Source organism: Bubalus kerabau, chromosome 17 (assembly GCF_029407905.1).
Source record: "Bubalus kerabau isolate K-KA32 ecotype Philippines breed swamp buffalo chromosome 17, PCC_UOA_SB_1v2, whole genome shotgun sequence".
NCBI classification, from domain to species: Eukaryota; Metazoa; Chordata; class Mammalia; order Artiodactyla; family Bovidae; genus Bubalus; species Bubalus kerabau.
The window spans coordinates 13975213-14001726 of NC_073640.1; the positions used below are offsets into that span (position 1 = coordinate 13975213).

The 26514-nt window shown below is 51.2% G+C and overlaps 1 protein-coding gene and 1 long non-coding RNA gene across 7 annotated transcripts; one reads left to right on the plus strand and one right to left on the minus strand.

Annotated features, from left to right (window-relative positions):
- Positions 1-208: 208 nt before the first annotated feature.
- On the plus strand, positions 209-16411 carry KLHL36 (kelch like family member 36). 3 transcript variants are annotated; one of them, XR_008703883.1, is made up of 6 exons: positions 209-362; positions 2795-2873; positions 7526-8599; positions 10105-10262; positions 11146-12096; positions 12616-16411. XR_008703883.1 is itself a non-coding variant. In XM_055551868.1 (5 exons), exons 2-5 carry the CDS (start codon positions 2811-2813, stop codon positions 11699-11701), a joined length of 1851 nt encoding a protein of 616 aa, XP_055407843.1. In that variant the 5' UTR covers positions 209-362; positions 2795-2810; the 3' UTR covers positions 11702-16411. The 3 variants fall into 3 exon arrangements, 2 of the variants coding, with proteins under 2 accessions (XP_055407843.1, XP_055407844.1); XM_055551868.1 differs by having other exon boundaries at positions 11146-16411; XM_055551869.1 differs by lacking the exon at positions 209-362 and having other exon boundaries at positions 2821-2911; positions 11146-16411.
- Positions 16412-22664: 6253 nt separating this feature from the next.
- Positions 22665-26418, minus strand: LOC129632075 (uncharacterized). Of its 4 annotated transcripts, XR_008704297.1 has the most exons (4): positions 24762-24819; positions 24251-24356; positions 23319-23474; positions 22665-23069 (listed from the first exon to the last, which is right to left on the minus strand). It is a non-coding gene; the product is annotated as an uncharacterized LOC129632075 (long non-coding RNA). The 4 variants fall into 4 exon arrangements; XR_008704295.1 differs by lacking the exon at positions 24762-24819 and adding an exon at positions 26270-26418 and having other exon boundaries at positions 22665-23474; XR_008704296.1 differs by lacking the exon at positions 24762-24819 and adding an exon at positions 26270-26418 and having other exon boundaries at positions 22665-23474; positions 24251-24376.
- Positions 26419-26514: the final 96 nt, after the last annotated feature.

Sequence of the window (26514 nt, forward strand, 5' to 3'; positions counted from 1 at the left end):
ACTCTTGAGTGGCCCGCCGGGGCCGCGAGCGAGGCCCCCGGGTCGAGGGTGTGTGCAGGTCGAGGGGTGGGCGAGGACCCCACGCAGGCCCGGAACCCGCACAGGCCCGGACCCCGCACAAGCCCCGCCCCCGGAGCAGGCCCCGCCCCGCGAAGGCCCCGCCCCCGCGCCGCCTGCGCCCACCCGCTCCCGGCCGCCGCCATTGGCCGCGCGCGCCTCCGCCCTCGGCCTCGCACTTCCTGGCGGAGCCATGGCCGCGCTCCCGGCCGGCCCGCGGGCTCCGGCGCTCCGGCCCCGCCGCCCCGCCCGCTCGGCCCCGCCGCCGGGGGTCCCTGCGCCGCGCCAGTAGCGTGCCCTCCCAGGTGGGCCTCCGCGCGCGCCCCGCTCCTGCGCTGGCCGGGGCGGGAACCGCGCGCCGTCCGGGGGCCGGGGCGGGGGGCGGGCCTGCTTCGGGAGGGTCGCCGGCGCCGCGGTTCCGCCCGCGGGAGCCCTTTGTGCTCGGCGGAGCGCCGGTGAGGACCGCAGGGCTAGGGGCGGGCCCCGAGGCTCGGGGCTGGGGAGGGGGCCGCCGCCCCCGCAGGTGGGACAGGTACGGCCTGCGCGGCGGCGCGCGGCCCAGGTGGGCGAGCGTCCCCGCATCCCGCCGCCGGCGCCCTCCCCGCTCCGCGCCCTCCCCAGCCTCGCGGCCGGCGCGAGGCCGCCCGGGCGGCTGTTGTGCCGGCGGTTCCGCCTAGCGGTGCCGGGTCCGAGGAAGCCACGGCGGTATCCGCCGAGAGCCGGGACCGGTGAGTGCGTGCGGGCGTCCGGGTCCACCTCCACCTCCACGACGCGGTTTCCCCCACCTCCCGAGCGCCGCGGTCCGGCAGGTTTCAGGCCCGAAACGCGGGTCCCTGGGGACCCTGCCGGCCGCCCGGACGTGGCCTCTGTTCGTGTTTAGTAAAAAGACCTCTCAGCGCCTCACTGGGTATCGCCACAGTCCCTGCGGATGGCCTTGACCCCTCACCTGCTTGCAGAAAGCACAGAAGGCAGCTGACACCCACACTCCTGGAGCAGCTGGGCCCCCGAACCGCTTGCCCGCAGACAAAAGGGAGCCTCCTCACGGGGAAAACTCGCTCTAAAAACGTTGGCCTAGAAAACAAAGCTTTTAGCACTGAAGGCAGACCTGAGACCTGGCTGGCTGCCTCGGGTGGTGGAGACGGTCTGCTGCGGGTGACCTTGGGCGGGCCCCACGGCCACCTGAGCCTGGGCATCAGGAGCGGCGGTGACACCTGTTTCGGAGGGTGAAGGTGAAACAAGGAAGTCAGGGATGAAGAGTAGGATGGCTGCTGGTGTCCTTCCCTTCCGTCGCTGAGCCCCCAGCATCCTAGGGGCAGTCAGAAAGGATTGGGGGGAGGGCTACAGCTGGTCTTTGTCACAAAGTTGCTAATTTGCCGAGAGAAATCTACTTATCCCTTCCTTCCCCCCAGAAAACTGGCAGGGTCGACTGTACCGGGATCGCTTCCCCAACCCATTCCCCCACATCATTGGAGCCCCCTCTTGTTTTCCGTGATTATCTTAACAGAGCGCTGGACTCCTTACCGCACTGTTACTTATTAGCAAAAGCTGACTCTTCTCAACTCGGATAGCAGGGGATAGATCCCTCTGTAAACCCTCTGTCCCAGTATATGACTTGTGCCCATGTTGCTGGCTTAATCCTTCCTCCCTGTGTGCCCATCCTCCGAGGTCTCCCAGAGCCGGCTCTGTGCTCTTAGTGAGTTGCTTGACATTTCAAAAACTGGAAGAGGCCTGTCATGGTGTGGGTACACCAGCCCTTGCCATAGACTCCACCATGAAGTGTGTAGAAAGGTTAAATTGCTTGTTCAAGTTTATCGTGGATGTTCCAGGCAGGACATACCCCCATCCCCTCTCCCATTCTCTCACAGAGGTTTCCTGCCTGTGGGTGTTTGTTTAATGGCCAGGTGGAGTAGCCTAGGGCTTGAGAGCATGCAAGCCTCCTTACCTTGGAATCCTGACTCTGCTGCTCCTTCCTGAGTGTGAAGCTGAGCAAGTTCCTTCCCCTCGCTGCGACAGCTTCCTCCTCTGTAAACTGAGGGTAATAATAGTGCTGGCGTCCTGGTGATGTTGTGGGGCTTAAATCAGTGAGACAAAGAAAACAAGACTGCCTGTGTCCAGAGCATATTTTATACGTGGTAGTCGTCCCTGAACCGTATCCTGAACGTCACAGAATTTTACAAGGATCAGACTCAAAGCCTAGGCCCCATTCAAGTGCCCATGTCTGTCCAGTTTTGAAGCTGAACAGATTCAGGTTTGATTCCCAGCCATTCACTAGCTTTGTGTGACCTTGAGCTCAACATCTTCATCTGTGAAATGGGTTAAGTGACATCAGCTTGGTCAAGCCGGGTGGAAGTTTAATGTGATAGCAGGTGTCAGTCCCTTAACTTGGTCCCAGGGTCATAGTCTGGGTTCTGAAATGACAAGTGTTGATACTGTGGTCTTGATCTATTGCAAAGACGTCCTTCTGATCAAACATCCAAAGGTAGGTGTTTGTAGGCGAGCTTAGAGACAAGACGTGGTGGGACTTTAGGTGAGAAGGGAACGCTTACTACGTGTTCTGTCTGATTTTAACACCCGAATGTTTTCAGCCCTCAGCATGACAGAGTGCTTGGAAGTACAGTGTTCTCTCTCTCTCCCCTCCCTTCGCTCTTGCTGTCACTGACACCTGCCAGCAGAGCCTGCGATTTGTGAATGACCTCGAGTTATTACTACATGCTCAGAAACCCTGTTCTTGTCGTAGGGCTGCGATCTCGTTTATGATGGAGGGAAGCCGGCAGACGCGAGTGTCTCGGCCGTACAAGATCAGCGAGTCCTCAAAGGTCTGTGAACAGGTCACTGTGCCGGTTGCCCAAGAAGGGTGAGGGTTTTCTAACAAGCTCATTCTCATTGTACAGGCTGATTTTCTATTCTTGGCATTGGTGTTAATCTCCTTAACGATGACTAGAGGCGGCACAGGCAAGGAGTGGAAAAATCATAAAATCAGAGCGGGGGTTGAAGGGAGTAGTGGATGTTAGAAACACAACTGGACTCCTTTATCCTGCACCTCGACCCTGAGAGGTGTACAGGACAAGGTGGATGTCATGGGATTCCTGTTTCCACCTGAGGCTCCAAAGATGTCTGTCAAGAAGCCAGCCCCCAGCCTTATAGTGGGGGAGCACCTGGCATACCTGATGTGAAGGGCCAGAGCCTTTCCTGGTCGTGACCTTCTGGGAGCCTAGGAGTGAGTGAGGGTGGGCCCCCAGGGCGCTGCTACCTATCTGTGTCACACTGACTGCATCAGACTCGTCTTGGGAAGGGGGAGGGGGCAGGTGTCTCACTAGAAGTACATGTACCCAGCCCCACCCCAGACCTGCTAAATTAAAGTCTGGGAGCAGGATCTGGTAATCTGTAACCTTTAGTAGACTCCTCAGGTGACTTGGAGCGGCCCTTGTCCCCACAGCCGCTGTAGATAAGGTTCAGGGGACCAATTTGTGGGACAGTCCCCATTTATACCTGTCTCTTTATAAATATCAATAGCGTCCTTTTCTTTAAAAGTCTCCTTTTTTGACGATTAAATGTCATGGTTGGACTATATCATGCATTCTCCATGGGGCTGACATTGCTCACAAGGAACTGCAATGTGTTCTTGGGGATGTGGAAAGAATTTTACTCTTTCAAAGTACATATAATACATGCCCAGATATATAGACTGTATATTGTGTGTTTAAATGACACAGCAAGCTATTAGGGAAAAAATATCTTAAAAGCAGACAAATGAAGAAAGATGAAATACCATTTTAGATAAAGGGAGCTGCGAGCAACTTACAGATGAGGACAAAAAGAGGAGTGAGGTTCAACAGCTGTGTGAAAAAGAAAAATGGGGTGTAATTTTCAGGGGAGGCTGATCCCCCGAGAACTCTCCTATTTCCATTTGAGCCGACTGAGAAGGCTCTTGCCAAGCCCGGCTTTATCTGCTGTGAAAACCCAGAAAGGTCTCACTGCTGCCTCAAAGGGGCTTTGTTTCGGAGCTTGGCTGCCGAGACAGCGTAGCTTTCTAAGTTCGACAGCGCTAGAAACCTTTGTCCCTTCAAGCCAGATTCTGAGCCTGTTTCTCTTTGAATTGAAGCTTTCAGGAATAGGTTTCTCTATCCCTTGGTTTGTTGTATTTATGTTCCTAACATTTCATACTTAGCAAGTGCCCAAATCATAACGTGCCCTTGAATTTCTAGACATTCATCACACCCGTGTGGCCAAAACCTGGATAAGTTAAAAAGAACATCACCAGACCCCTCCGGGTCCCTGCAGTAGGGAGAGCCACTCTCCCAGCTTTCCGCAGTTTCACCTGCCCTTGAACTTGTATGAATGGAGTCGGGGGGTGGCTGTGTGCTGCTCCTTGCTCTCATTACCCTGCGTCGGAGGGTCACCCCGGTCACTGCTTGTGGTGGTACACCTTGCCTGTCTCGGATCAGTGGAGCCTTCCATGCTGTGGCTGCCGCTGCTCATTTATCCACTCTAAAATATGTCTATCCAATTTGATGCTGAATTCCTTATTCTTTAATGTTTATTTATTTTGGCTGTGCCATGTGGCTTGTAGGACCTTAGTCCCCCGACCAGAGATTGAACCCACACCCCATGCAGTGGAAGCGAGGAGTCCTAACCACTGGACCACCAGGGAAGTCCCTGAATTCATTTTTAGTATAAGGTGCCCCGTACCTCAGGTTCCCTGGTGGCTCAGCGGTAGAGAGTCCACCTGCCAATTCAGGAGACACAGGTTTGATCCCTGGGTTGGGAAGATCCCCTGGAGGAGGAAATGGCAACCTATTCTAGTATTCTTGCCTGGAAAATCCCATGGACAGAGGAGCCTGGCGGGCTACAGTCTATGGGGTTGCAGAGTCGGACACGACCTCACAACTAAACAACAACATCCCCATACATGCCCCTTTCTGCCCAGCATTAGACCCTGAGTACACGTGTTTCTTCCCCTTGCCTAGCCTTTGGTGAAGGTGCTAAAATAAGAAATGAAGGGATGAACAGGGTTGATGTCATGGGAGAAAGTCGAAGGTCAGAGTTTCTAAGTTATGTGAAGTGCTACAACTCAGTTACTGATGACCCTTTAAAGTCGGGAAGTCACGGTTGTCTGTTTTTAGTTGTTGTCTCTGCTGCTGCACTAAACATCTGGAAACAGGCTGTGGTGGAGACCCAGGTGCAGAACTAAACGAGCCCACCTAGCCTGGAGGCCCAGCTGTAGAAGTAGTGAAGCCGTCTCTGCCCTGCCTGCCTGCTGCAGATGGCCCCATGGAAACTCTCCTCCAGGGCTCTCCCTATCCTTGCCCCTCCTCAGGGTTATTTCCTTTTCACGCCGCAGCTAGGGGCCTGTGTACCCCTATTTAACTGTGATAGTTCCAGTGCCCCCGCCGGCTTGGAAGCAACCAGGAGACCAGGGTGGGCTCAGAGCCCACCTGAGGCCCCTCACTTGCTTCTCAAGGACACTAGCCTTCACTGTCACTCGGTAGCCCACTCCTGTGGTGCCTTTTTATTTCCTTCAGTCTGCACCCAAGAGGGGCCTCAGGCCAGCTTGTGCTGGAGCCCAGACCTTTCCTGCTCAATTATAGGCCAAAACCAGGCCAGCCCAGTGCTCTCTGGATAACCAGAATAGGCAGAAATATCCATGTGTGAACCTCCAAGAAGCCACCCTGTAATGTCAGGCAGGAGAGCCTGGCTCTGTGGACTTGAAAGAGAAGGGAGCTGTAGGGATTGGCTGCATGGTGTCCTCAGAATGTGAGGATGTTGCCTGAAACTCGTGTGGATGGAGCCATGGATGTTGGAACTGGCTGGATGGGAAGGACCACAGGGAAATAAAGTGGCCCGTTACTGGTGCATTGGAGGTGGTAGAGAACAGATTTGGAAGGGAAGAAAAAACCAAGGCCCAGCCACAGAACACACGTTGAGAAGTAACCTCTAGGGACCTGTGTGCAAGTCAGCCAGCTGCTTGCACCTGCCCAGCCTCACCACCCCCACCACGCACCAGACTTAATGCCCAGCCCTTTCTCCCAATCACCCTTGAATCGCCCTGCTGATGTTTCTGAATGGTCTGTTTTCTCATATGTTGAATCATCTTGTTGTTTTTATAGGGAGTAAATAGAGCAGTGTGAAATATCCTGATTATTCCGTCCAGGATTTAGAAACTGTTATCTAAAGTCTGAGTTTTCTTTGTATCTTTAAAAGCCCAGGGCAGGCAGACAACAGTCAGTCAATGTCCACCAACCTGAATGTATTGAATTAACTCCTATTAATTACTCCCATCAATTGATTTGTTAATTCCTGTGTAGCGTGGTGATTAAAGGTTTGGGCTCTGGAATCAGATCTAGTTTCAAATCCCAGCCCTGCCTCTCAGTCACTGTGGGATTTTGGACAGATTTTGCAGTCTTTCTGAGCCTGACTTTTCCTCATCTGGAAATATAATTGACACTCCCTTGGAGGGTTCCCATGATGCTCGAACAAGAGCATGCAGTCACGTGTACAGGGCGATGTGTAGCACAGTGTTCCTGCAATTTACATACATTTCTTTTAACCCTGGCCATGACTGCTGAAGCCGTGTTTCTGAAAGTAAGTTCCCCAGGCACATTAGTCTCTGGGTCCCGTGACCTTGTTGGATGGTCTCTGTAGCCTAAGTGTCGGCACTGTGCCTTCGTGGGGACTGAGGGGCCCAGCAGGTGACTCTGCTGCCGCTCCCCTGGGGCCAGCTCTGTGCCAGGGTCTGTCTCATGACCCCCACAAACCTGGGTGATAAACAGACTCAGCCTCACTTGTGAGACCAGGAACGGAAGCTCAGAGGCTGTTCGAGACTCAGAGGCTGCAGAGCTGGGGCTCCACCAACTCCCGTCCCACCAGAGAGGCTCCGCCCCACATAACTTCACCCTCCCCATGGGACAGTGTTTGCAAACCTCTGCCATGACACACGCTTGCTGAGAAGGAAACAGAGATGGGAAAGGAGGGAACGAAGAACACTTTGGGGAATTCTGTTTATAAAGGAGGAAGAGGGGGGAAAATGAAAGGAAAAAAGAAAGGTTGAGTAAATTTTATTTGTAAAGAAATGGAACTGAAAGTTGCTCAGTCATGTCTGACTCTTTGCGACCCCATGGACTGTAGCCCACCAGGTTCCTCTGCCCATGGGATTCTCCAGGCAAGAATACTGGAGTGGGTTGCCATGCCCTCCTCCAGGGGATCTTCCTGACCCAGAGATCAAACCCGGGTCTCATGCATTACAGGCAGATTGATTACCATCTCAGCCACCAGGGAAGCCCAATACAAGTACATAGCCACACACACACACACACACACACACACAGTGAAACACCCTTACTTTCTGCGAGGTATTCTGGCACTCTATTTCCCGTTCTCTCTCATTCTGCTGTATGCTAAATGCTGGTCGGGTGGCGCTAGGTGGGTCCGAGGCCCCCTCCCCTCCTGACAGGCGCTCTCGCCGCTGCAGGTGTACCGCTGGGCCGAGCACTCGGGCACAGTGCTGCAGCGGCTGAATGAGCAGCGCCTGCGCGGCCTCTTCTGCGACGTGGTCCTGGTGGCCGATGAGCAGCGCCTGCCGGCCCACCGCAACCTGCTGGCCGTGTGCAGCGACTACTTCAACTCCATGTTCACCCTGGGCATGCGCGAGGCCTTCCAGAAGGAGGTGGAGCTGATCGGCGCCTCCTACATCGGGCTCAAGGCCGTGGTGGACTTCCTGTACGGCGGAGAGCTGGTGCTGGACGGCGGCAACATCGACTACGTGCTGGAGACGGCCCACCTGCTGCAGATCTGGACTGCGGTGGACTTCTGCTGCGAGTACCTGGAGCAGGAGGTGAGCGAGGACAACTACCTGTACCTGCAGGAGCTGGCCTCCATCTACAGCCTCAAGCGGCTGGACGCCTTCATCGATGGCTTCATCCTCAGCCGCTTTGGCACGCTGTCCTTCACGCCCGCCTTCCTGCAGAACATCTCCATGCAGAAGCTGTGCGCCTACCTGGGCAGCAGCGAGGTGCAGCGGGAGTGCGAGCACGACCTGCTGCAGGCCGCCCTGCAGTGGCTGACGCAGCAGCCTGAGCGCGAAGCCCATGCCTATCAGGTGCTGGAGAACATCCACTTCCCGCTCATCCCCAAGAACGACCTGCTGCACCGCGTCAAGCCCGCCGTGTGTTCGCTGCTGCCGCGCGAGGCCAACTGCGAAGGCTTCATCGAGGAGGCCGTGCGCTACCACAACAGCCTGGCGGCCCAGCCCGTCATGCAGACCAAGCGCACGGCCCTCCGCACCACCCAGGAGTGCCTGCTCTTTGTGGGCGGCGAGGTCTCCGAGCGGTGTCTGGAGCTCAGCGACGACACCTGCTACCTGGACGCCCAGAGTGAGCAGTGGGTCAAGGAGACGCCCCTGCCAGCCCGGCGGAGCCACCACTGCGTCGCCGTGCTGGGGGGGTTCATCTTCATCGCCGGCGGCAGCTTCTCACGGGACAACGGAGGGGATGCGGCCTCCAATCTCCTTTATAGGTATGACCCCCGCTGTAAACAGTGGATCAAGGTGAGATTAAAGCCAGATTATTTCTTTACTCTTGAGGACTTTCGATCTTCTTAACCTTAGTCTTGACTGCCCCCTCACCCCCTTCTCTCAGGCCTGGACAGCCGTCCTGCTTCTGACCTAGGTGTGATGATAAGATGATGAGCCCCGTCACAGCCCCCTGCCTGGTTGGGGGCACTGAGGGCTGACTGGCCACCTTCTGCAGGGATGGGCCACGCCCAGGGCACCGCTGCCCCGTAGAACTCTGCACCCACAGAACAGTTCTGTGTCTGTGCCATCCAGCAGTAGCCACCGGCCACATGTGGCAGTTGAGGGCTTGAAGTGTGGCCCATGGGACCAAAGAACTGAGTTTTCAGTTTTATTTCATTGTCACGTGTTTAAACGTGAGTGTGAATGGCCGTGCGAGGCTAGTGGCTACCATCCTGGATGGCACTGGTCTGGAGACTTGACCCATACTTCTGAGAGCCTCCCCACATCTCGGAGTCTGCCAAGCTCCTCTTTGGGACAGGTTTGGAGGTGCTTCAGGGAGGCTGCGAAGGCTCATGCCTCATAGGAGCCATGGCCCCTTAGAAGGTGTGGTGGCTAATGCTGGGAAGGGCCTGGGTCTTGGTGTCAGACCCAGGTTCACGGCCCAGCTTGGCAAATTGTAGCTGAGAGTTTCAGGCTGGCTCCATGCCCGCTCTAAATCTCAGCTTCTCCCTCTGGAAGCGGGTGGGGGGATGTTGAACTCCCAGGGTTGTGGTTGTAGCTCACGTTGTTGGAGGTTGGGGTTGTGCTCCTTTCCTCCCCAGAACCACAGCGCCACCCACGAGAGTCTGTCCCAGTCTTTATACTCACCTCAGTCTCCTGACCTAACTTGGTGGTTTCCTGAGCTCAAGGTTCAGAAGGGACTCAGATGACTTTTCTATTTTATTCTCAAAAATCTAAAACCAACCACTGTGTAAGTCTTGCCACAAGAAGGAGGCTCCCAGCCTAGAAGGTTGGCCTCCATACCGTCATACCAGCGGCAGCCTAACCACGTAGTCTGCTGTGGGACCATGTTCATTCGAATGTCCTGCTTGTCTTTAAAAAGGAAAAAAGAAGCTTGGGTCTCCTGTTGCTAATTTCCTGCTGAGTGCTACTTTCTGCCCGCCAACACAGATGGCAATCAGTACTAATTTTTAAAATATCTGATTGTGGGGGGCAAGGGGAAAGGTGAATTTACATTTCAGGAAACCAATCCATCAGTGGCTGGGACCCATGTGTCCTGCAGAATTCTAGTCCACGTGTGGCCAGACAGGTTTGGGGAAGTGAATTCTCCATGCCCCTCGTAGGGATTCATGAGGTCTTGAGGGTCCCACCCAAAGAGCCCCCCTTTCTTCTTCCAGTTTGGCTCCCTTCCCCAGACTCAGGTGGCCACTGCCTCACCTGGGCTGTGTCTTCCATGGAGCATGCTGGGGACACAGTGCTGGGTGTTGATGCTGACCCAGGTTTGGGAATGGGGGAGTACAGGCGTGTCGCCTCCACAGGTGGCCTCCATGAACCAGCGCCGTGTGGATTTCTACCTGGCCTCCATCGAGGACATGCTGGTGGCCGTCGGCGGCCGAAATGAGAACGGAGCGCTCTCCTCGGTAGAGACCTACAGCCCAAAGACTGACTCCTGGTCCTACGTAGCCGGCCTGCCAAGGTGATTGGGGTTTGGGGGCAGACCTACAGACACCCAGGCTCTGGGGTGGCAGTTGAGCCCACCTGCCTTTCTGGGTATCTTGGCCTCCAATTCCAGGCAGAGTCTCCTGGCTTGTGAACAACAGCATGAGGAGCAGAGGGCTTAGTGGTGGCGTGTCAGGGCGCCTGTTGTGGGCTGCCCAAGTGCTCCGTTTGCAAGTCTCCTCACTGCCTGAGTTTCAGGGAGTGGGTACTGGGTTCAGGGGGTGAGAGATTCACTGAAAACCTCTCAGCTTTGGGCAGGAGGAGCTCAGGGGGTGGGGGTTGTCTGTGCTCCATCTGACTTGAGCAGGGGTCCCCACCCCGTGCTGTCTCTGCTGCTTCGTCTGTGAAGGGGGCGTGATGACTGTCCCACCCTTTTCAGATGTCCGTTTGCTGCGTTTATCGTCACGGGCTTAGCAGAGGGGACTTGTTTATCTGACCAGCCCCCTGCGATCGAACCTGCAAGTGCACCTTCTGAAGCAGGCTTGCTGTGGACACGTCTGAGTGTCTAGGGGACTTTGTCCCTGGAAGTTAGAAGAGGGTGTGGGGTGAGCGTCTGGGTGTGGATCCCAGCTCCTCCACTGAGCCACCAGGGAAGCCCTGCCTGGACACCTGTGAATAAGATGAGTAGACAGTCATGATAGTAGCTACAGATGACCGTGTGCCAGCCTGGGCCTCGTGCTTCACGTGATGAGTTGAGTCCCTTGATCCCAAAAATAACTAGCAGGGTGGATTGTAACCCATGTAGTTTATCACCCAGAACCAGATGACCGTAGATGAGGAAGCCGACCGATGAAATCTTGACCTTGTCCTAAGCCAGCCCTGGGCTTCCTCTCTCCCTCTGTCCGTCCGCCCATCCACAGGTTCACCTATGGCCACGCAGGCACCATCTACAAGGACTTTGTGTACATCTCGGGGGGCCACGACTACCAGATCGGCCCCTACCGCAAGAACCTGCTGTGCTACGACCACCGGACGGATGTGTGGGAGGAGCGGCGGCCCATGAGCACGGCGCGCGGCTGGCACAGCATGTGCAGCCTGGGGGACAGCATCTACTCCATTGGCGGCAGCGACGATAGCCTGGAGTCCATGGAGCGCTTCGATGTGCTGGGCGTGGAGGCCTACAGCCCACAGTGCAACCAGTGGACGCGCGTGGCGCCCCTGCTGCACGCCAACAGCGAGTCGGGCGTGGCCGTGTGGGAGGGCCGCATCTACATCCTGGGCGGCTACAGCTGGGAGAACACGGCCTTCTCCAAGACCGTGCAGGTCTACGACCGCGACAAGGACAAGTGGAGTGAGGGCACCGAGCTGCCCAAGGCCATCGCCGGCGTGTCAGCCTGCGTGTGCGCCCTGAAGCCGCGGCTGGAGGACAAGAAGAAGAAAGGCAAGGGCAAGAGGCCCCAGGACCGCGGCCAGTGACCCCCGGCGTGCCAACAGACCAGCAGCCACCGGGAGAACCCGGGCACCATTATGTACGACCTAGCAGCTTTTTTTTTTTTTATTTTTACTTTTATGATTCTTGGTATTTCTATGGTATCACAGTAACCGATTAAATATTCTATGTGACTTGACATACCATCTTGCTTGAGTAATTAACCCAGGGCCCAGGCAAGAGTGGTCCCTGCATCTGTGCGGGGCTACTTCCCAAGTCACCAACCCCTGTGGGTGCCCCCCACCCCCCGACCATCCCGCTGAGAGCAGCCAGGGCAAGAGTGACGCAGAAGTTTCTGTAGTGGAATGAAGGGCTCTGGTGCGACAGTGCAGGCCCCGTAGTCCATGCCTCCCCAAACCTGGCTGAGCTTTTCAAACACCAGGTTCCTGGGCCCCACCTCAGAATTAGCGATTCTGAAGGGGGCCGAGGGGGGCTGAAAACTACTGTCCTCGGAATGACTGAGCGCCAGCCACGCTTGGGAATCACTGGCGAGGTGGTTTTTTACAGGCAGGGCACAGAGGCTCCTGGAGAGTGACCGAGGGTCACCAGCAGCCCAGACAGTCAGGTGAGGAGTGGGACTTCTCACCAGGGAGGTTTCCCCACTGGGCTTTCTTCCTCAGGTGGCCATTTCTCCCGGTTAGTCATCGTCCCGAATTCCAAAAGGGAACGGGAGAAAGAAAAACAGGCACTAGGCTCTTGATAAGCGTTATTCTGTAATTTGTGCTTTGGTCTTTTTACTGTCTCTTCTGGAAGCCACTGTTTCTTAGATTACTGATGTACTGAGCCCCACCAATCTCCATTTATCACTCAGGAAAGAAGGGAGCAGGTGGAACGTGCCATTGTGTTCTATGACCCCTGCTCTGAGATGCCCCAGGAGGCTCCCACACGAGGGAGGGCCCAGGGACCCCGACCAGAGGAGGCTGTCGGAGCATCTCCCCAGCTCTGGCACCAGATCCTGTCCCGCCCGACTGTCGCCAGGTAGCCTGTGCTGGGGGCACACTCTTCAACAAGTCTTGAGCTGCTTCCCACCTCCTAAAGGACAGGTGAGATCCTGGCCAGGCCTCCTCCCAGGGGTTGAGGTCTCCCAGTCTGCATGAGCTGTGATGGTGGGTTCCGCACCTCCTCCTGAGATGCGTGACCACCCCCGCTGGTCCCACAGTTACCAGAACTGACAGCAGTAGCATGTGCCCTTTAAGGAGCGTTCGAGACTCCTGCCCAAGCCACCTGTCACACCAGGACAATGGGCGTGGAGCGGGTTTTAATCACCAGCCAACAGAGGCATTAGTGATCCGTGCCGTGGCAGAGATCTTACTGCAGAGATGAGAAGGCCTCATGATTATCGTTAATGTCGGCATTAGAATAAGAAGCTCAGTGAACTTCTTTCTCCTTTTCCTTTTTTCTGTCTCTTAATGGCACTTCCTTCCCCTTCTCTTGAAGGTTCACTGTGGTTTTGGTTGGCCTGTTTCCATAGTGACCAAGAGAGCTGAGAGCCAGCTGGGAGTTGAAAACTTGGTACTGAAAAGAATGCTGCCTCTCACGAGATGGGTGACCTGTCTGCATGTTTAGCCTATGGAAGTTGCTAAAGGCTTATAGACCCTTGAGAGGTTCTGCAAAGCATACAAATAATCAAACCAAAAAACTGCCCACCTTCTTGGAGCTCCTTAATACAACATTTCAGTGTATTAAAGGCTCTGAGAAGTCCTGTGTCACCTGTTAACTCTCCATCAACCCTGCACCTCCAAACTGCATTGAAGCGGCAATCCTTCTTTCATCTCAAACTTAATCCAGCCATCCCCGGAATCCATGTTACGGCACTCCTGCCAACTGTGGGAGAGCTTGCCTTCCTCCTGTTTCAAGGCAGGTTTCATTGTTCCCTGAGAGTCACAGAACCTGTGGTCTGTTCTCCCCAGCTCAGCCCAGGTCATGAGCAAAGAGGCGGTCATTCAACCAGAATCCAGGGCAGATTGGGCTGAGCACATAGAAAGACCGTGCTTGCTGTGAAGAGCAGGAAGGCTTTGACCTCGGGAGGAGGACTGCTGTGAATTTTTAGCCTAAGCTGGCTGTTGTGCTTTTGACAATAAGGTTGTGCTGCCGGCTTCTATTCAGATTTTCTCGTGCCTTGATGTCTGTCTTGCCGCTATGCTATGAAGGATGTTTATGATCTATGCACCTTAGAATCTGGTATGATTGAGGCGTGAGTGTTCTTTAAAAGGTAGGGTCGATGAGGACAATTTCTTCTTGTAGACCCACTTCAAATAGCTAGTGCTGGCTCCATTGTTCTAAGAAAGGATTTTCCAAGCTCTTTGGGGTCCATGGAGAGGGGCTTTGTGACCCGGGGACAGTGCCTGCATGGGTGCGGGAGAGCGCAGCGGTGGGACCATGGCGGGTTCCTGCTGTCTGCGCTTTTAAGGTGGAAGTCGGTGTGCTGTGCAATCCAACTAAGACTAGAGGGAAACTGTCTGTAACCCAGGTGGGCAGAACTTTGGGGCACCCTTAGCAGGCGGCCCTTTGAACTGCAGAATCACAATAATACGATTTCCAGCCGCAGTGAAAAAGGCTTGGGGTCTCCTGGCCACCACGTTGAGACAGAAACGGCAACTTTCCCCATCGTGTTGTCAGCGCTCCCAGCTGTTCGCTTTGAACTTTGACAACACCTTGATTGTCTTATTTTGATCTTTCAGAATGATGGGCTTTTATTCAGGTTCTGGTTTGTTTTTTTTTTTCTTTTTAAAGAACTAGAGTTTTAACTTCATATGAGTGGTAGGCTTTGAATTTGATCCTCGCCCAAGTTGGAACCCTGTTTGCTTAAGACATTAGTGTAATGACAGAAGGAAAGCAGAGTAGTAAAGCTGAAGAATCCTTGTTACTTACAGTGGTCTGTCTGCTGTTTAAAATATACAGATTATCTTAGCACCTTGCTTGTGTGTATGGCTCAATCTGTATTTCTAACGTTCTGCCGCTTTTAGAAATCTAGACTGCCAGGTGGTAGGTCTACGTCTTTCTAGGTCTTAATCTGAGCAGAAAACCTCATGTGTGTATTTCTATTCTAAATGCCCTTCCCTTTGCCCCTTAAATCATAAGTTGGCCTCATGGTGACTTAGTGGGAACTGGAGAAGTCAACCCTAAAGGGGGTTCAGTGTTGGATGGCAACCCAGATGCCCAAGGGAAGTGGTGTCCCTCGCAGGTCTAGGGTCCCACTCTTGAGTTCAGGTGAATTAAGGGCCTGGCCCCTAAGCCAGCAGGGACCTCTGGGTGACAGGCACCCATGTAGGAAGTGAAGGGCTCCCCGCACCCCTTGTAGACCTAGCAGCTTCCTCCTCCTCTTACCCTTTCCTCCATGGCATGCGCCTCGGCCAGCATCTCACTGAGCTTCTGGCTCTCAGGTCTTCTGGTTAGAATCTGAGACCCCTGTTCCCAAACCTGGACGGGCAGTTCCAGCCGTGTGGCATGGACATCCTTGCTGTCTCCATAGATTCTGAGCATCTTCAGAGGGGAAGGGGCCATGTCCCTGACCTCCAGGATAAACCTCTGAAATGTAGGGCCGCTCTCCAAGTGCTTGGAGAGTCCATCCCCTGTGTCCGCCGAGCCTGGCAGTTTTTAAAGTTTTTTGAAATGTTTTGATACTTTTTGATACCATTTGCTAATAACCATTTTGTAGTTGCCTGCCGGGGTTTTCATTTTCCATCTCCCCACCACCACCCCTCCCGAGGTCAGCTCCAGGGTCTTGTCATAGCGACCTCCCATGGCCATGACGCTCTGCCATGGCTGCGATCTGATCCATGCTTTTGAGTTGAGATGTCACACATGGCCCAGGAGTGTGACTGTCTTGGGCCTCCAGATGAGCAAAAGGGCAGTGGTGTGTGATGAGGACGCGCCAACGCCCTGAGACGTTGAACATTTCTTCCAAAGCTCCTACCGTAGCAGAGTGTGCAGAGTTGAAAAGATCCCTGAGGGCCGATCCATCTGTCACCTTTCCAGTATGGGTCATTTTTCAACCCAGGGCCTGGCTGGGTCTCGTCACTCTGGTTCGTCCACCCTTTCTTTTATAAAGATACATTAACTTGAAATCCAACAAAAGCTGTAACCTAAACCATCCTGTACTTTACAGAGTTTTGGAGATCGCTCATCTTTTTTTTTTTTTTTTTTTTCCTTTTTACACGGGTAGAATTTGTGGCTTTGCAGGGTGTTCGGTTTGGTGGTCTCAAGAAATTGTATTTTGGTTGCCTTAGAAGAATTAATGAATGTACAAATTTGGGGGAGGGGGGCCGGAGGAGAAACCTTCCTGTGTCAGTTTTCTTTGAGAAAAGGAACTCTACTTTTCCAAGTTACTTGGGCCGTCTTGACAGGTTTGCTTGTGATAGAAGAAAAAAGTCCTTTGGATCAACTGAAATCCATCATTACCTCCAGCTCCCTTGCAGAATTAGATCTTTGATGATTAAGTGTTGATAATTCACTGGGTATGTTCTGGCTGCTAATGTTACTGAAGCTGGTTATCACGTGTGTGCTATTTTTTTCATTTGTTGCTTTTGTATTGTAACTGTATGACACCCAAAGCTTTTCTGTTTCTTATCTCTTCTTAATTTCCTGCATGTTGAAGTTTTTTTTCCCCTTCTGTTTTTAACTCCATAAAGTATTCAATTCTCGAAACACATTAAAAATGATTTGCCTGCTAGGGTATGGCTTATTTTATAATTAAAGCCCTAGTCTTGTGTGGTTATTGTAGTAATCTTCAGTCCTATTTTCTCTGCCCAAATGAAAAAGAGCCCCTTTGCATGTTGAGCCCAAATATAATTTGGAAATTAACCAGACTGCCTTTCAGTGTCGTGGGAGGCAAGGGCATTCCCAGTCAGCTCTCACTATGCTCCTAATTACTGTATTTTACCAGAAGTTTGATTCAGTTTCTTGATGACAGCCCTAAGTCTTCTGACCTGAAATGAAACTATTTGCTTAAATTTGTGTCCGTTGGGATACTCTGATTAGAAAAGAAAAACAAAAAAAAAAAAAAAAAAAGAAAAGAAAAACAAGCAATGGGTTATCTTTATCAGAAAGATACAATAGCATTTCTGTAAGAACAGAGTCCCTTTACCACCCTTAGGGCCCAAGAAGAGGCAGATAGATAGCTCTGATGCCCTGCAGGGGTTTCAGAGCCTCCACCAGCAAGCAGACAAGCCCAGACACCGTGGTTGGGCGTCACTTCCCTGAGCCTTTGGTACTTCAGCTTTGGGAGAATGGTGGGAAGAACCTGCCTCAGATTTGCCTCTGAGCCACTGAGCTGCCCCAGATGGGATACCAACTAACAGATGGTAAATTCTCCTTGATTCTTTTACTTCCAGAAGAATCTTAGGTTAGAAACGAGACGCCTCCCATTTTCCAGATGAAGCACCCAAATCTCGGGCTAATTATATTACCCACATTGAACTACCTCACCTCCCCAGAAGGTCCACGTCCGTTTGGGTCCTCTTGAACAGAGAGAGAACCTTAGACAAGGACTTGGAGGCAGGTGGCTGACCTGGGGAGCTGGTCTCATGGCCCAGGAAGCCGAGCGAGACCAGGAAGGAGGAAAAGCTGCTCACAGGGAGCTTTATCTATGACTGAGTATTGAGTCACCCCAAGCTGTGGCTTAAAGCCATAGCAGTTATTTTTGGTGACGAATCTGAGGGTTGACTGGGCTGATGGAAATAGCACTCTCCTGGGTCTCACAGTCACAGCCAGATAGGAGCTCCCCAAGACTCACTACATGTCAGGGCCTGAGACAGCTGGGGCCCCTCCCCCCTCATTTTTTTCCCTCTGCTCTGCTTCCCCCATCCCACTGGTCTCTCTCCCCCAAAGTAGTCGGGTTAGTCGCTCTTCACAACTCCGTGGATTGTAGCCCACCAGGCTCCTCTGTCCATGGAATTTATCAGGCAAGAATCCTGGAATGGGTTGCCATTTCCTTCTCCACGGGATCTTCCCAACCCAGGGATCGAACCCATATCTCCTGCGTTGCAGGCAGATTCTTTACTATCTGAGCCACCAAGAATCTGCCTTCTCTGTCTCCAGGTCTTTCTTTACCAAGTTTCTTATCTGGAAGCCAAAGTCTCCCAGGGCGAGTGTCCCAGGCGTGACTAGCAACAGCCACGTGGCTGCCGTATCCTGCTCCTTGAGAGCATCACAAGCGACCACCACGGGCTTCCCTGGTAGTCCCATGGTTAAGACTCTGAACTCCCAGTTCTGGGGGCAAGGGTTTGATCCCTGGTCGGGGAATTAAGATCCTACATGGGGGCAAAAGCAAAGATGCCCTAGGTTGGAGGTTGAGGTGTGACAGAGATGCACCTTTTTCAAGGGGCATCAATGAACTGGAAAGCCACGCAGCAGCCCATGTGTCCTCACACATCTGCCCAAGGAAGGAGGGTAGGCGCTCCCAGAGGCCCTGGTGACGTCCATCCAGGGCTGCCCTGCTCACAGAGCCGGCTGTTCAGAGAGCTCCCTCCTTCCTTCCCTGGGGCAGAAAGAAGCCCCACGTGTGACGCAGGGGCATCCTGTCAGCGTGTGGCCAGCCTTGGAGCAGAATCAGAGGAGGGCAGAGGGTCCGTGTTGGACCCCAGAGGCACCTGCTTCTCCTGGAGCTGGATTTTAACCTAAGTTGGCCAGCTCACACCCAGCTCTTTTAATGGCTTGAAAATGGCCACCATGTACATTCCCTGCATGGAGTGTTACGCCCCCAGAAGGCACTGCTGGGGTGCAAATACCAGAGAATGGAATATCACTCAACGAACAGGAATGAAGCATGACACAGGTGACATGGATGAAGCCTCGAAAATACTATGCTGAGCTGAAGAAGCAGGCACAAAGGACACCATATTGTGCGATTCCATTTACAGGCAGTGGTCAGAACAGGCAAATTCAGAGACAGAAAGTGGGTTAGTGTTTGCTTAGGGCTAGGGGAGGGGTGTGATGAGAGAAGATAGGGGTGGAGGAGTTAAAGGATATGGGTTTCTTCTGTGGTGATGAAGATACCCTAAAATTGACAGGGTTTGTGGCTGCACATGTCTGTGACTGTATGAAAAGTCATTGAATTGAATGATGTATGAATTATATCTCAATACATTTGTTTAAAATATCAAAGCAATACTTTACCCCAGAGACTTTGCTGGCAATCCCGTGGCTAAGACTCTGAGCTCCTAATGCAGGTTCGATCCCTGGTCAGGGAACTACATCCCACAAGCTGCAACTAAGAGTTGACATGCTGCAACAAAGACCCAGTATGGCCAAATAAATAAATATTTTAATTAAAAAATGAAAATAGTAAGTAGTTCACCCCATTCTCTGAGTTTTGTGTATTGGTCTCCCAGATAACTACAGGTTGAGATTCAGCCTAGAAACCCCCCTCCTTGGGTTCTAAAATTGGGGTTCTAAAAAAGTGAGAATAGGACTTCCTTGGTCATCCAGTGGTTAAGTCTCCGAGCTCCCAGTGCAGGAGACACAGGTTCTGTCTCTGATCTGGGAGGATTCCACATGCCACAGGGCCACTAAGCCCGTGAGCCACAACTACTGAGCCTGGAAACCTTAGAGCCTGAGTTCTACTATGAGGAGCTGGAACACCACATCTGAGACTAGCTCCATGAACTAGAGAAAGCTTGTGCCGCAGCGAAGACCCAGTGCAGCGAGAAATAAATAAATAATATATTTTTTAAAGGGTAAGCATTCTTTTAAAAAGAATTTTTTTAAAAAAGGGTAGCATTTAAAAAAAAGTAGCCTTGATTTCAGGCCTGCCAAGGGAGCAATTCTGTGTGCAGACCTCGGGGTATCCTTTAGAGGGCGCTCTAGAGCAGCAGTCCTCAAACAGCCGTTCTTGGATCAGCAGCATCTGCATCCCAGGAAACTTGGGAACGCAGATTCTCAGGTCCCACCCCAGATCCACTGACTCAGCCACTCCTGGGGTGGAGCCCAGCAATGTGTGTTTTCATGAACCATCCTAGGAAGTCTAAGGGGCTTCCTTGTAGCTCAGTCAGTAAAGAATCTGCCTGTAGTGCAGGAGACCCGGGTTCGATCCCTGGATTGGGAAGATCCCCTGGGAGAAGGAAATGGCAACCCACTCCAGTATCCTTGCCTGGAAAATCTCATGGACAGAGGAGCCTGGTGGGCTGCAGTCCATGGGGTTGCAGAGTCAGGCACGACTGAGCAACTAACACTTACTTAGGGAGTCTAAGGCAAGCTCGACTGAGGATCACTGCTCTCTAGATGGTTCTGTCTCCTTTCTGCCCCCGCAGGCTTTCCTGAGCTATGAGTCTTGCCAGATCCCCAACAGCTGTGCCCGGTTTGCACTGACCAAACCTGAACTATGGGGCGTCCCTCTGGTTAAAGTCCAACTCAGCCTGGAGGTAGCCAAAGACTTGGGCTTGAGAAGGCTGGCGAGGTCTCCGAGCAAACCTCTGCAGGGCCACACACCTGCTGCATCCCAGGGAAAGTGAACCTACCTCCTCCGTGCACTTCCTGTTGATGGGAGGCAGGAAGTCCTAGGGTGTGGCCCGACCCTTTGAATCGTCTCCAGCATCCGCTGGTGCTGGGAGTTCATGCTTGGCTTAAGTGGAATCTTTTGACCAGGCGTGCCATAGCAGTGATTCATCTTCCCAGGGGTCACCTAAAGGCACTAAAAATATCACTCTTGTCTGCAGTTCTGAGTGCCTCAATGCTGCGGGCTTTCTTTTTTTGTTCCAGACTGAAATTCAAGAGACCAAGATTCCAGTCTGATCTTCCTAACTAATTAGCCTCAACCAAGGCTGTGCTTGGTGTCTCCTGCTTTTAGAACAGGGACTAGATCTCACCTCAGCCACATGGTTGGAGCGCAGGGCTGTGCTTCAGGAATGTGGTTTTTTGCTTTCACTCTGAAACACGCCACCTGGACAAGAGATTTTCTTTCTTAAGTCTCAGTTCCTTACACTGTGGATGAGATGTCCCTCAGAGTGTGACCTGCCTCACCCTTGTCTCCTATGCGGCTGCCCCAGAGGAGCTCTGGTCAGGAAATGTTTAGGGAACTCTGAAGTGAGAGCTTCCTCTTGGAGACTCACAGCAGGCTACACATTTGTATATTACAGCCTCTGAAAGTCCCATTAAAGACACCTACCTAACTTTAGTTAGGACCCTTCCCTGGTGGCTCAGATGGTAAAGAGTCTGCCTGCAATACAGGAGACCCAGGTTCCATCCCTGAGTCAGGAAGATCCCCTGGAGAAGAGCATGGTAACCCATTCCAGTATCCTTGCCTGGAGAATCCCATGGACAGAGGAGCCTGGCAGGCTATAGTCCATGGGGTTGCAAACGGTTAGACAGAACTGAGTAACTAACACAGCTTTGGTTAACCCAAGGTTTCTCAAGTTTGTTTCTGCCTGGGGCCCCCTCCTTGCTAATAACTATAGAGGGCTTCCCTGGTGACTCGGGGGTAACGAATCCACCTGCCAATGTAGAAGACATGGGTTCAATCCCTAATCTGGGAAGATCCCAGATGCCTTGGGGCAACAAAGCCCAAGTATCGTAACTATTGAGCCTGTGCTCTATAGCCCGGGAGCTCCAAGTACTGAACTCCACATACCCTAGAGCCTGTGCAACAAGAGAAGCCATCACAAATGAGAAGCCCATGCACCCCAAAGAAGAATAGCCCCTACTCACCACAACTAGAGAAAAGCCCATGTAGCAAAAAGACCCAGAACAGCCAAAATAAATAAAAATTTTAAAAAGTAAACAAAAGTAACTGTAGAGATTTTATGTCATCATAACACGTTTTAGGAAACAGGAAGCTAAAAGATTTCTGTGTCTCATCAACTCTGACAAAGATTTGGTGATATTCCCATCACCCGTTTGGAAAGATGTCACAGAGATGTCAAAGAATCCTCCATAGGATTCCTCATGGAGCACAGTGGCATGATATGGTTACTATGTTTTAAGGTCTGGCTCTCAGTTTTGTGTATCTAGAATCTTGGTGTGGTTAATGCATATGTGATGGTTAATTATATGTGTCAACTTGGCTGGGTAACAGTGCCCAGATATTTAGTCAAACATTACTCTGAGTGTTTCTGTGAAAGTGTTATGTGGATGACATGAACACTTAAATCGGTGAACTTTGGGTATAGCAGGAGGCTCTTCATCATGTGGGTGGGCCTTGAATGAGGTGAAGGCCTGTCTAGCACAGAGACCAACCTCCCCAGAGCAAGAGGGAATTTTGCCAGCAGGCAGTCTTCAGACCTGAACTGCATCACTGGCTCTTCTCAGGGTGTCCAGCCTGCCAGCCAATCCTGCGGATTTGGGGCTTGCCAGCCTCTGTAATTGTGTGAGCCAATTTCTTAAGATAAATGTCTCTCTCTATCTATATCCATATCGATATCTATATCTATATATATACACACACTTTCTATTCGCTCCATTCTCTACAGAAGGCTAACATAACAGCCCCAAGAAAACAGACTCAGGGAACTGACTACATAAGCCAAATTCTGAAAGAGTTCAGCCTAGGGTCCTGTGTGCACTGTCTATCCTTTCCCCTTTTAAAAAATCTTAATAGAAAATATTCAAGCCTACAGGTGGCCAGGGCTCTGCATGCAGAGCTTTCTTTACTCTTCAAACTTGCTTTGCTATCACCAGTAAAACGGCAGCGGTTTTGGAAAAGCAGCATTTTGTTTTCTTTTCTTTTTTGTCTGCGTGGCATAGCATATGGGAGGTCTTAGTTCCTCGACCAGGGATTGAACCCTTACCCCTGCAGTGGAAGTTCGGAGTCCCAGTCCCTGGACCTCCTGCAGTGGAGGCAATGTGTGGTCAGGTGCCCCTCTTCTTTCCTGGGAGGCTGCCCGCCCCAGAACCTGCACATGCTGTTAAATTAAAAATTATTGTATAACTAATACATCAATACTGCTAATAGCGGCAACACTAACTTATATGCAAAACACTTTTATTTAATCATAGAGCAAGCACAGCATAGTAATTACCTACCCAATGGTAATTACCCTTTTATTATTTTTTAAACTTCTGTGAAAAGAAAGCATCTTAAATTGGAAAGAAACAATCCATGTCACAAGCCAGTTAGTCAAAAAAATGTTTGTCTGTTTGGAGAACCCAGAATGATCATGGTAATTTCCACCCCTTATAAAGCACTTATCATGGACCAGGCATCATGCAGAGCCCTTGGGCTTTGTTGTGTCTTCACGGCCTTGATGGAGATGCATCTCATAAATCATAATTCAAGATGAAGAAACAGAGACAGAAAAATTCAATCTCTTGTTGAGGGCAGGTGCAGAACTGAAATTTAAGCCTTGGAGCATTTAACTCAGAAGTAGAGCAATGTAAGCCAGCATGTGGCCTAGTCAGTATGGGTGTGTTCTTCACAAAGCCCTGTTGATGGAAATGAAGAAAAAGATAAGGCACTGTGCCTCTGAATGAGGACTGTCACTCCCTTGGTTTGTGTTTTTCTCTCTCACCAGACTGAGCAACCAGAGAGGTTCTATTACCCAAGGCAAGTTCGTGCACCTGACACAGTGAGGTCAAACAAACCAAAATGTCAGAGTTTGAAGCAGAGAAAGATTAATTGTAGGGCCAAGCAAGGAGAATAAGTGGCTCATGCTCAGAGAAACCCAAACTCACTGATGGTTGTTAGGAGAATTCTCACAGGCAAAATTTAGGTGAGGGCTGCAGGAGGTGTGACTTTCTTCTGATTGGTTGGTGGTGAGGTAACAGGGTGATGCTCCAGGAATCTTGTGTTCAGCCTGAAGTTATCCACCTGGGTGGGGGCCTTTGTTTCTGCAGAAGAACCCAAAGATATTGTTTGAGGCGGAACCAGGACCCTACCCCAAGTCTACACTATTGTTTCTTGGCTGCTCCTTGCTTGTTTCTGCATCCCCTGGGCTTCCCTGGTGGCTCAGATCGTAAAGAATCTGCCTACAATGCAGGAGACCCAGGTTCAATCCCTGGGTCAGGAAGATCTCCTGGAGAAGGGAATGGCTACCCATTCCAGCATTCTTGCCTGGAGGATTCCATGAACAGAGGAGGCTGGCAACATACTTTCTTTCCCTTCCCTGATAGGCAACTATCTAAATCTGCCCTTTGGAACTCAGGGAAGGTTAAGAGGGCTGAATGAAGCCTATTTCTTACAAATAAGAAATGATACACACAGAAAGGATGTGTACCATGGAGGGCACCACTGGGTCCTAATCCAGTTCTAATTTTAGTTAAACACCTCATCTTAGACCGTTTTCTCTACCCATTAAAACAAATCAGAAATCTATATGGCATTAGGATAACATTGCCTCTCTTACCTTTGACATCAGCTAACAGGTTCCATCACATCAATGTCTTTCCATTATTTCCCCTGTTCACTAGCTCCTCTGTAGCATCCTGTTCAGGATGGCTTAATTGGGAAGGCTATGAACTTTTCCTAGCTTCAGGCATGGCTGTATCCAGGAGCTCACAAAGTGTCTCTGGCCTGGGATTCAGTTGAAGGCTCTTAACTAGTACCAAGCCCTCCTGTCTCTTTGTGCGCCTCCGACTTCACCACCTTCCCATCTCCAACAACTTACCTGCCAATACCTGAGATGTCTTTCTAAAGTGAAAACGTGGGGACTTCTTTGGTGGTTCACTGGTTGGGACTCTGCATTTCCACCGCAGGGGGCATGTGTTCAATCCCTGGTCAGAGAACCAAGATCCTGCATGTCACACGGAGCAGTCAAAAAAAAAAAAAAAGTTCCAGCATTCTTTCTTTCAATATCTATACAGACTCTTATCTTGCATGCTTCCTTGAATCCATCCCCCCACTCTGCTGCCTTCCTTATTAATAAGCTTAGTGAACCTCTGACATGGGTTCACTATTATATTTGAATGTCATGTTTTAACTTTATGAAAATGACACTTACATGCCAACAATATTAATGTATTTATGGCACTCGTTTGGTGGTAAGTAACAAAATTCCAGTCCAAGGTGGCAAAGGTTTGAAGGGGTTGGGGGACTCAGTTCATGTGGAAACCTGAGTTGTCTGCAGTTTCAAGCTGCTGTATCCAGGGGCTCAAGAAACATTGTCAGCTGTCTCTTACCTCTGTCTTTGTCTCTGTCTCTCCATCTCTCCATCTTTTATCTCTGCTGAAATCTGCTTTTTTTTTCATTGACGTGTAGTTGATTTACAATATTGTGTTAGTTTCAGGTGTACAACAACGCAATTCAGTTATACATATGTACACATTCTTTTTTATATTCCTTTGTATTATGGTTTATTGTAGGATGGGCTTCCCGGGTGGCTCAGTGGTAAAGAATCCACCTGCCAGTGCAGGAGATGCAGGAGACGAGAGTTCAATCTCTGGGTTGGGAAGATCCCCTGGAGGAGGAAATGGCAACCCACTCCAGTATTCTTGCCTGAAATAATCTCGTGGACAGAGGAGCCTGGCAGATTACAGTCCATGGGGCTGCAAAGAGTCAGACATGACTGAGCGACGGAGCACACGCTCTGTTATAGGATGTTGGTTATAGTCCCTGTTTGGCTTCTTCTAAAGCAAGGATTCTCATATGACCACAAGCTGCCCACCCATTAGAACCTTGGTGTGCCGTGTGTGGCTGCATTACAAGGCTGTCTTTCTCACTGGGCTGTGATCTATGTTGGTGTTACAGAGTCTAAGCTCATACTGCTTACCACACGACAGGTCAGTAATGAAGAGATGAGTTTTGGGGGCAAAGAATAGCAACTTTACTTGGAAAGATGGCAAACCAAGAAGAAGGTGGGCCCACCTGTGCACCAAAGAACCATTTTGCCTGAGTTAGAATTCAGACTTCTTTTACACTAAAAGGGGAGGGAATAAAGTCAGACACTTCCTGGTTCTGGGCTGCCTCTGGAGGGGTGTGTTAATTTCTTTCTTCCTGCAATCATTCACAGGTGGGCCTGATCAGGATGTTTCCTATGGGCTAAACAAAGGTTATTAAAAATATATATTTATGACATGCCTAATCTTTAGACTTGGCATGCAAATTTTTAGTTGAGGCATGTGGGATCTAAGTTTCCTGACCAGAGAGCGAACCCAGGCCCCCTGCATTGGAAGTGCAGAGTCTTAGCCACTGGACTACCAGGCAAGTCCCCCCAAAACTCTTGCATTACAGTAATCAATCTTCACTTGAGAGTAGAAAGGATACTTATTTTTCTAGGCTAAAGAAGACTGAAAGAAAGCTATCCTATCTCTCCTCCAACACCAGCTGTCTGTTTCGCAGAAAAAAAAATGTTAGGTGAATATCAATGAAAAATAAGAATTTCTTGGATGAACGGGAAAGGTTGGTAGGAGTGACTGGATCAAGAAACATGAAAGGGCATAAAATAGTGATGTCACCACTTTAACTCAGTGGTAACATGAACGCATGGCAGCTAATGGATTAGTCTATGTGATATAAGCTTCATTTCATCATGCCAGTCCACTTCAGTATCTATCCTGTGAGGCTGGCAGGAGACACTGGACTTTCCTCCTATATGAGAACTGAGTTATAGAAAATCAATGATTGCTTCAGAGATTCAGAGTGACTTGAGGCCAGAATCAATGCAATCCAGACCCTTGGTACTTCTTACCTTGGCTTACTCCTCTTCTTGAGCACTTTCCCCCTGGCCAAGGTCCTTTAAGATAGTGGCACCTGTTCTGTGGTCTGGAGACAGTGCCCAACCCTGGGTAGGGCAGAGATGAGGAAATAAGTACGACAGAGGAGAGAGGAAATACACTGTGTGGGTGTTCTGCTCCAGAAGAGACCTCAACTACATGAGTTCTACCACTCAGAATAAAAGGCCAAAAGGAGAAGAAGTAAATGCATGAACACGCC